Here is a 10,342-nt window from a genome sequence, read left to right on the forward strand (position 1 = left end):
ATCTGTTTAATTAGACCAGAGATGCGCTCTCCCTCATTCGCCTCACTAGTGGGTTCAATCAGAACACCCGATGACTGCCCAACATCCGGTTCGCCAACCTCATCACCCTCCTCCTCCTCCACGTACATTCACCCTGCATCTCCCTCCTTATTCTTTCATTGCACCAGTAACATAGGTGGTCAACCTCTTTACACTAGATCCTGCAAGTACATCCTCCAAACACGATTTTTTCTAAGCAAGTACATCTTCCACCATAATTTTGGTTGTGGCATATTTGTAATTTGGGTGAAATTGGAGGCTAGGTGTGAAGAGTGAGTTATTCTCATGTTGGAAATTATGGTGGCACGGCTTAACTTTATGATCATGGAGCTGGTTGTGAAAGTCTTGTCTAGTTGCACCATAAGGTCATGGTCTTATAAAAAAAATATCTACCATCAGCTAGCACTCTCTTGTACAAACTACTCTTGACAGGAGATCTCTTATTCAATACACCGATAGTAAATATTAAATAAAATAGTATAACTATACTCTTGATCTTAATTTCCTCGGTGGACAAACATTTTGAAACGGATCCCGAGGCCACGTGCTCTGATTCATTATTTGTATTTAGTGTATGTAGGAGCAATACCAAGGATGAATCCCATAGTACAGTATGTTGTTTCGGCTGTATAGTAGTCAGATGACCTGATGTATTTCTCCTCCCTCCCTCAAGGTTTCCACCGAGCTTAAATTAATTGGAGATGGCGTGTCGTGTCGTTTGCATGTACTAGAGTGGTACGCTGAAATGACGCACGTGCGCCTTGTTTGCTTTACTTTACTTTGGCACTCCATAATTATCACGCATAATCAATCCTACAGACCACCTACATGCTCCATGATGTATGTATGTATGTATGTATGTATACTTAGCAGCAGAAGAAGCAGAATCAGAAAGAAAGAGAGGCGGAGCAGAGCAGGCGAGCAGTACAAAAGGGAGTGAAGGGGCCGAGCTTCCTTCCAACCGTTTCGTTTCACCTGTCCACCGGCATGGTGGCCAGCCGCAGCAACGCAAACACAAACAGGAACAAAGCACCCTCCTCCTCTCCACACCTGTCCACCGGCATCGTCAGCTTCCTCGCTCGCCGTGCCATGACCACTCACCCAGCCTTCCACCTGCCCCTCGACTCGCCGGGCTCCTCCACCACGCTCCAGAGCGCCCCTCTGCTCCCATTCGACACCGACGAGATGCTCCTGCCCGACATGGTCGCCCCCTCCGCCGTGGAGGCGCCGGTAAAACACGAACCCAAGGGAGAAGCACAGCTGGGCGAGCCAGCATCTGGGCCCGGTTACCGTGGGGTGCGCAAGAGGCCCTGGGGCAAGTTCGCGGCCGAGATCCGGGACTCGACGCGCAACGGCGTGCGCGTGTGGCTGGGCACGTTCGACAGCGCGGAGGCGGCGGCGCTGGCGTACGACCAGGCGGCGTTCGCGATGCGGGGCGCAACCACCGTGCTCAACTTCCCCGCGGAGCGGGTCCGGCAGTCCCTGGAGGGCATGGGCGTGTGCGACGGCGCCGGGTCGCCCGTGGTGGCGCTCAAGCGGCGGCATTCCATGCGGAGCCGGAAGGCCAAGGCGGCGAGGAGCGAGGGGCCGCCGGAAGGCGTGATGGAGCTGGAGGACCTGGGAACAGAGTACCTGGAGGCATTGCTAGGTGCCTCCGAGGAGCAGAGTAGCTCCTCCTCCTCCTGGTGCTGGAGCCACCGCTCCATATGAATGGAATGCTCTCCACACTGTTCTGCTCGCAGGCAGCAACAGAGTTGGTGATCGGGCGGTAGGTTGAAGATGATCAATCTCGATCGACTTGCGATGGTAGGAGTAGAGGGCTAAGTTGAATGCCTTTCGATAGAAGAAACTGTTTAAGAAATCAAGAGCTGGAAAGACTTGTGTTTTGAGCAGCCAAAGGGCTTGTGTTTGACTTTTTTCTTCTTCTTCTTCTTCTTGGAATCCAGAGCTGAGTGGATCGAGCGCGCGCGAAAATTAAAGTTTGAAAATGGTAGAAGGAACTCCTCTCATCTGGACCGTTAAATTTGAGATTGACGGTGGGAGTGGAATCCAGGTACCCTGGTGATGTGGAAAGAAAGAGAAGGAAGGGCCAGAATGGAATGCAAGGATAATGAGCAGGTCAAGTCGTCAGCCAAAATAAAATGAAATGAAATGTTGGCGAGTGTTTGAGACACGTGCGTGCAAAGCAACACAAATATAATATACAAAGGGAAACGAGTAGCATCGAAGACATTGGATTAGACTAGATTCGATGTACCAGTAGAAAGCAGGGCAAGAAAAGAATCAGGGTGCAGTGCAAATGCAATGAATCTGGGTGCTGCTTGCCTACTCTCGATTATCGACCCTGATTTCCACGTCTTTTTTAACGTCGCACGACCCCTGATTAAGACAAGGCATATTATATTACTGATCCCTACGAGTAGCAAATTGGCCAGCAATGTGCAGTTTGCATTTCTTGGACTGACTGACAGCCATAGCTGAGTTTCCATGGGCAGTCGATCTGGTGGTGCAAGACCATCGGCTGGTTGCTCTCACTCTCAGCAGCTTGCTGCTACTGGTCACGTGAGTGATAGCGAAAGAAAGAAAGTAGCTCAAGCCTCACGGGGAGTGCATGCTCTCGACATTCAACTGGGGCACCATTATCCAACAAGACATATATCTTAGCTGCTCTTGCTATCTATGATCTATCCATCCGTACGTAACTTCTAGGAAACATCCATCATGTCCATCCTAAGATCGATATTGAACATGTGCAATATAATCTACTCCAGTATGTTTCTATATGCTCCAACCCCTGACCAAGTTGTCTGTTTTTCTCAGAACCTACGACGGCGACAGAGAGAGAAAGAGGAGGAATTTGTCTTGGCCAGAGTAAGGAAGAAATTAAACATGGTTGCAGATGCAGTCAAAACAAACCTAACGGTACGTACAATTTGCTGCATGAATAATTCCTCGAAACAGTTAGTATAAGGCCGTCCACAGCGTTGAAGCAACGCTTGAAAAAAATGAAGCATCATTCGTTGCAAAGTTGCAGTGGGTGGCTTCAGCTTCACTGGTGGGCTCTATCAAGCGAATAAAAAAATCGACACCTTCCTTGTTTTCCCTAGCCGGGCATCACTCGTTTTCTCTTCGTGCTCTACTCGGTCTCGTGAAAAACAATTTTTTAATAAACAGGCATCGATTCACGTAATTGCACCGCTTCAGGTTTAGTTAGCTCTGGCATCGCTACCTGCAACTTGTGGAAGGCCTAATGGTTCCAGCAATGGAATGGAATTAACAGGTACAATGCGCATGGGTGATGGCTGAATGCGTCTGAGTGACAGGGACCGGGTATCCTTGTCAGGCGACTGCATTGGCATTGCATCGCATGCTTCCTTCCATCGTACTCTATATATCCTTGTCTTTCTCTACGATGCATGAACCTGCCTGCATTCTTGGAGCTCCATCTGAGAAGGTTCCATCCTTTTTTTTTGGTTCCATAATTTCCACACTCTTTCCTTCCTACATGTGCTGCTGCTGCTGCTGCTGCTGCTGCACTATAGAAACAAGTGACGTGGGGTGACAAGAAAGAAAGAAGAAAGAAAGAGATGCCTTCATCGGCTTCCTGGAAGTAGTCCAGACAAGAGACGACTTTCTGTCTGTCCTCAGCAATGCGGTGGCCGTATGTTGTTTCCTTCCTTGCGCCTCGTCATCAGCAATTAAATCCACACAAGCGAAAGAAGAGGAACAAGGTTCTGGGAAGCATCCAAGAGGATCATGTCAACATTTGTAACAACACTTCATTTCCACGAGTTTGATTCATCACTCCAAATATATCTGAATTAAACTAGTCTGTCAAATAGTCATCTGATTTCGTCACAAAGAAAGTCAGCCACTAGATTGGACGGACGAGACAACCATCAAAACTCACTGCAGATGGAGACCATCATCCTGTACAGCCAAACAAGACAACATCCATACAAAAAGGACCACAAGACAATTCCACTGCTGAGTGCTGACATTGTGTGAGATGTACTGCTAGCCGCTTGGGAAGGAGACGCCCAGAACAGCAAGAATTCAGATAGGAAGAGATAGTATTATCATTATGAAGGACGGAGGAAGAACAGAGGAAGGTTTTGGAGAGGTTCCAGTTTATCCATACATTTCTTACCCCCTTCTCAAGTCTAATCCCGTTTATATAACCAACCGGCAGTGTCTAACTAGTTAACCCACTCCGGACCACACACGCGCGGGTTCACGCACCGGACTCGCTGGCTACGCGGGAGTTCAATTTCACTAGGCTTCAAGGCTCCTTCTTCAGTTTCGTCAGACACGCGTACATCTTCAGAGTTGCTGCTGACATGTACATCCTAATACCGAACACAAGACAATTCATCAGCTACTCTTTCCAAGTTATTACAGTTAAGGTGCCATTCATTCTAACATCAATCTTATCAGAAACATACAGCCGAATGGTATGATACAAAGGAGCTAATTCTAATAAGCTTGCACGCAGATGATGAATGATCAGGGATTTCTCTGGATCAGCTTCTGGGAACTGATTGCCCTGCTCTCTCACTGACGCTTAATTGCTTCAGTTCCTTGAGTGCCACTGTAACAAGCTAACAAAGCACATATTAGCTTGCATACCCAGTAAAATCACAAATACGTTAGGCAACACTCAGAGGTAAGCTTATTATGCGGGTTTTTTTCAACCAGATATTTGTGCAAGAAGCCTTGGGCAATTACATATTGAAATAGATGATGCTAATCCCACACCTGCACACACCACTGTGACTAAACTTGCCACTCATTTGGTTGCGATACTTTTGAGGTGAATTTTACAAAATCAATGTCATGGGCAAAGTTAAAGTAAGGTATGTGTGATGCACAGAGGTCATTGTTCACACGCATAAATTACTATTCCCACGCGTGAACAGTGCTGGTGGTACTGTAGCGCGAGTTTAGTATATGCTACGGCAGAAGATCTAGACTTGCCATTTAATTAGAAGATAAGTTTGGTAGGAGTTAGATTTGATTTGGTTAGAAGATAAATTTGGTAAATTAGAGATTTGGAGTTGATTTAGGATTGTAATGTCCTCTCTCTATATAAAAGGGCAGCCGTGCATCATTGTAATGAAGCAAGAAGACTTAATCTAGTCTACTATAATATTCTAAGTCTTTCTCATCTATAGTCTAATCTTTCATCCCTAGCAGCTAACGCCGTCCGACTATCCTTCGCGGATGTTTACCCTGTTATGATCATAGGATCATAACAAATTGGTATCAGAAACCATAGCTTCAAGTGCTGAACAGGAGCAATTCAAGGTATTACTCGATGTGCAAGAAAATTTGTTGCGTAAGGAATTTCAGGATGGCATCAGCAACATCAAGAACGTGTTGTCTAATCTGACACGTGCAATAACAGGCCTCATGGAACGAGTGACGACACTCGAGAAGCTCAAGGGCATGGAAGGCATGCCGATCACGGGTGACACCTCTGTTGCGAGTTCGTCGAGCGCGGAGACCATTGCGGTACATACCTGCTCGCCAGGTATTCAACAATATGCCTGAGTGGCGGCAACGACGCCGCTAGCGCTGCTACCGTGTCGCCACTAGTGGTTATCACCATCGCCAACCATGATGTGCATGCTGCTGCTGCTTCAAGCATGGACACCACCCTCGACACCAAGCCACTCACCATCTCTTCGATGAGATGTTCCGACAACAACAACATCAAGCTAAGGCATGCGGCCAAGCTGGCCGTGTTCCTGACTTCATCAACGACCACCGCGCTACCACTAAACTACATCTCGTACCCACCATACACTAACGAAAGTATGTACTATTGAGAAAGTCCATTTTATTTTCAAAACTACTGTGAGAAAAATGAACTAATGAACTAAAGTAGATGAAGCAGAGCAAGAATTGAATGCTCACCCTAACGGAAGCTCCATTTTGTAGTCTGGGACTTCTCCGAGGTCCGGGGTTTGGGTTCTGCGAGTAGCCTGGAGCGCTCCCGGAAATGGAAGGCTGGTTCTGGTTTTGCAAATAGGCTGGACTGCCCTGGACAATGGATGACAGGTTGCCATTACCTGAACTGCTATCCGCACGGTTTCCCCAAGATTGTTCTCGCATACCAGTTTCACGTTTAGTAGTGGCATTATGGTCCTTCCTTGAAAACTGACTAGCTGCAGCTCGAGCCCCGGCTATTGCTTCTGTAACACTTGGGGTTTTTCGTACCGCGGATTTGGAAGAATCAAACGTAAGAGATCCTGGCTTCAAGGAGAAAGGATCTGTTGGATCCGGAAGAGGGAACTTGACAGGTAGTGGACCTTGAACGGGTGAAAGACCTCTCACAGCCCCATCATAGATCTGTGACACAACGCAGAAGAAATTCGAAGTTATGACTTATGAGTAACAGCAAGCATTGCTTATGCTAACCAGAACTGAACTCACCCTTCTCTCTAAATTGTAAACACCCTGATAACCCCTCATCTCGAACGGAACCACCAACTTCTGCATAAATCAATGTGCCAAATGTGAGCGAAATCACAAGCATCTTGGATCTTTTAGCGGCATTGATGAAAGGGAAAGCTGGAATTTGGAACGGCAGCACCACTGACAGTATAGGACTTATATTTACTAGTTAGGGTCTTAGGGACTGGTAAATGGATAGAGCAGTAGTACGGTGTGGCAAACCCACCTGTGGATTTTCACAAAGCCAACAAAAGTCAGTGAGTCCTTCAAGCCTGACCTGCATTTGGCAGAATAGATATTTGATCTTGCATCATGAGCTAAGCAATAATGCATTGCATTGCAGGCTACATAATCGAAGGAAAGGATAGGGGTGGGGGACATGAACATGACATACAGACTCAGGCACATCTTCCCAGCAAACAAGCTCTTCAGACCTAACGCAGCCTACCACTTCAACACAGCCTGCAGTTTAGTGTAGGTGTAGCACATAAAAGGAAGAAGGAAATGACGTGAGCTGCATTTTTCTTTTTCATGTCCCAGCTCAACTCCTTCATCAAAGGATGATGTAGGCTGGAGTAGTAGCATCCTTCCTAGCTAGTGGAGGAGTAGTAGAAAGACGAGACATAAGATAAAAGTATCAGGAGTGGCACAAGTTAGTTTACCAAGGAGGCGTGAGACGGGGTAATGGTCGGGAAATTTGATGTCAGTGATCCCGTTGACGGCATAAATCTCCCTGTAGAAATCCTCCATGGCTTTGATGGTGTCGGGATCCGGAACCTTGGATGCCGCGTGAATCCATAGGCGGCCTGCGGTGGGGAAAAGAAAGAGATTTTCAGAAGCACAAACGAGCAATCAATTGATCAGACCCTCGGTTGCAGGAAAGAAGAGAAGAGTACAGACTTGGAAACCAATCCAATCCAAATCTAAATCCAAATTCAAATCCAGTGGAGGAGGGGCACGGAGGGACCTGTGATTGGGGATGGCCAGGAGCGGCCCTCGACGCGCTTGATGCCGTGCACCAGTAGCGACGCCCACGGCTGGTGCATCGTCAGACAAGGGTTCCGGTAACTGCCACCGCTGTTGCTATTCCGGCCGCCGCCGCGCATGCTGCCGCTCGTGGTCGGATTGGATCGCCTTGGCTGCTGGTGGCGGTGCGGTGGCCGGAGCCCGGATGCAGCTCCTGGAGTCGAGTGGTGGGCCTCGGGGAAACCCAACTCGTGATGGGCTTTGGGCTGAGGCTCCTCCAATCCGAGGTTGGTTTGCTTGCTTCACCCTTTGTCCTACCTTCCTTTTTAAGATGTGTTTGATTTCTCGGATATCTCTCATCAAGATCCAGTAAATACATAGAATCTTAAAAACAAGTTTGTTTGGTTGTATTTATTCACCATTGCAGTTTGACCTAGTGGGTACAAATATATAATCTCATCATAGCTCTGATCTATTATAAAATTATATTCATATGAGTAACCAACCGAAATCTTAGGATCGAACGGTTAAGATGCTGGTAAAGTCAAGGATTAGCGACTTATTGGCTTCAAAAGGCGCATGTTGGATCTTAATTACTCTGCCCTGGGCGTACCCCCTCCTCCTCCTTTTATAATCAGGACGAGGCAGTCTTATCCTACTCGGACTCCTCCGAGTGTAAACTTTTCAGATCGTAGCTCTCCCGGATATCTTGGAGATCCTTCCAAATACGGTGGTAATCTTCGTATCAGATACAATTATGTACTGGATATTTTGTCATATGTATTATTTACCCATGGCAGGTACGATACTTACTTAAATAAGTAAATGATACGTGTATGGTGGATACTCGTTATGGATATACCATACTTATAGTAATATTTAATAAATAATTATCCATTCCTCGTCAAGAGGATGCCGATGTAAGTGACAAGACGGATCGGGAGCAGGAGATACTTTACGAAGGTCAAGATCGCGAGATAAGATGACACATGTCAACATCAAAATACTTGCTTAGGGTGTAAACAAGCGGCGGGAAATCATGCTTTGAGAAGCGTGCAAAGTGGTTTGATAGTTTGACCTCAAAACCACATTAGGGATGGAGGTGCACACAGCTCCTAGCGGATTAAGCCAACAACTTCATCACACAGATATCTAGTCCACACACTCACTTATCAAAGACACACATGCCCTCTGAGTCTAACCAATGAAGTCATTGCTTTGCATATATCCATAATCATAGACACGACTATTCGAATAGATTTACATTCTACAAAGGTTGTACACTGCACCCACACGATATGCTCAGCCTCTAATCGTTGCAAGCGAAGGAGCGAATCATACTAAGATCCTGTTCCCATCGAGCATGTTGCTACACGATCCACCCATGGGAAAAACAACATGGGTCTGGAGTATTGGATTAATCGCGGCTCAACGACCATTGCAATGTCACCAGCCATCTCTCGTACTATGCACAATAATAAGTCTTTTCCTGAGTTTCCATTGTACCCTTGCTCTAGGGTGTGCAATGAGCTCAGCTAATGGGGTGTGAGATCAAATTCTACCCATATAAGACGCATGGTTGCACTGGGATGGCTTAGCATGATGACGCAATGATTCAGTACTTATACGACCGAGACAGGCATATTCAACATTGGCAATGAGTACCACGCGGTATCTCAAGCCCGCAAGAGTATCCTCACCGGAGGACTACTCTACCTGCCACTACCAAAATAGTTTTCACTCATTTTACACACCACCCGCCATATCACACACTACATCAAGGATTTCACAATCACTAAAAATTTGGCATATAAGTTGAAATGATTATTTAGTGATTTCACAATCACTAAAGAAAAATAATTTTTGTTATTGTCCGTCTGTATCTTCACACCACAGACGGTTTTTCTTAATGTTCGTCTATGTCTTCCTATCACATACGGTTTTTCTTAATGTTCGTCAGTGTCTTCACATCAAATATGATTTTTCTTAATGTTCTTATGTGTTTTCAAATCACAGACGATTTTTCTTTATATCTGTATGTGTCGTATGACACATCATAAACTGATTTTTTTAATGTTTATCTGTGTCTTATGACATATCACAGATATTTTTTTCTTAATGTCCGTCTGTGTCTTCTCACAGACGATTTCTATCGAAAAACGTCTGTGATTTCTGGCAAACTAAAACGGTCGGTCATGTTACAAACACATCTATTTTAGTAACTGTCCCTGTTTACTTTGTCAGTGACGGATCTTAAGAAACTGTCTGTGACACTCCGTCTACTTTCGTTGTTTCTATAGTAGTGATACACATATATATATTCTGGATTTTATGTTAGTTTAATTAGTATTTTTCAGAAATGTTTCAGTTATAGATTTTATCTGAAAATATTTCTCTGGTGAATCAGAATCATCTCTAAAAATAATTTAGCTAACTGCCTGAATTTGGTTTATTGGAGAGGATGATGGTGTAATTAACCAATTTACCCTTGCCATGATATTTTTTTTGTTTTTTGTTTTACATTAACTCATCAGATCATGAATTTTGTCATTATCATCACAGGCTATACAACATATATGATTCCTTAAGTCTAGCTCTTTCATATGTCATCACTTGCACCAGTGTCAGCCTCGTTTCATATATTGGCAATATGAAAACTGCTTGGTGCACCAGAATTGGCAGCATGCAAATATGGACAGATGCATGATACCATCATCGACCACCTCCACAACATAGAAAACTGGCAGACACAAAATAGTCAAAAATCAACTTGCGGTGTATCAGGATTTGCCTCAGAATTTGACAACACGTAAACATCACTTCATCTCATTGCATGTCGGTTTGTTCCACTGTTTATTCTGAGTCCAAGTTTCTCTCT

The 10,342-nt window shown here is 45.4% G+C and overlaps 2 protein-coding genes across 3 annotated transcripts; one reads left to right on the forward strand and one right to left on the reverse strand.

Annotated features, from left to right (window-relative positions):
- Positions 1-978: 978 nt before the first annotated feature.
- On the forward strand, positions 979-2,405 carry LOC133914042 (ethylene-response factor C3-like). The gene is made up of 2 exons (XM_062357201.1): positions 979-1,845; positions 1,986-2,405. The coding sequence occupies exon 1, from the start codon at positions 1,027-1,029 to the stop codon at positions 1,747-1,749; it is 723 nt and encodes a 240-aa protein (XP_062213185.1). The 5' UTR covers positions 979-1,026; the 3' UTR covers positions 1,750-1,845; positions 1,986-2,405.
- Positions 2,406-4,315: 1,910 nt separating this feature from the next.
- On the reverse strand, positions 4,316-7,741 carry LOC133914943 (uncharacterized). 2 transcript variants are annotated; one of them, XM_062357905.1, is made up of 7 exons: positions 7,466-7,741; positions 7,161-7,304; positions 6,893-6,960; positions 6,725-6,775; positions 6,478-6,537; positions 5,959-6,393; positions 4,316-4,640 (listed from the first exon to the last, which is right to left on the reverse strand). In XM_062357905.1, the coding sequence occupies exons 1-7, from the start codon at positions 7,602-7,604 to the stop codon at positions 4,563-4,565; spliced, it is 975 nt and encodes a 324-aa protein (XP_062213889.1). In that variant the 5' UTR covers positions 7,605-7,741; the 3' UTR covers positions 4,316-4,562. The 2 variants fall into 2 exon arrangements, with proteins under 2 accessions (XP_062213889.1, XP_062213890.1); XM_062357906.1 differs by having other exon boundaries at positions 4,316-4,630; positions 7,466-7,740.
- Positions 7,742-10,342: the final 2,601 nt, after the last annotated feature.

This window comes from Phragmites australis, chromosome 4 (genome assembly GCF_958298935.1).
Source record: "Phragmites australis chromosome 4, lpPhrAust1.1, whole genome shotgun sequence".
NCBI classification, from domain to species: Eukaryota; Viridiplantae; Streptophyta; class Magnoliopsida; order Poales; family Poaceae; genus Phragmites; species Phragmites australis.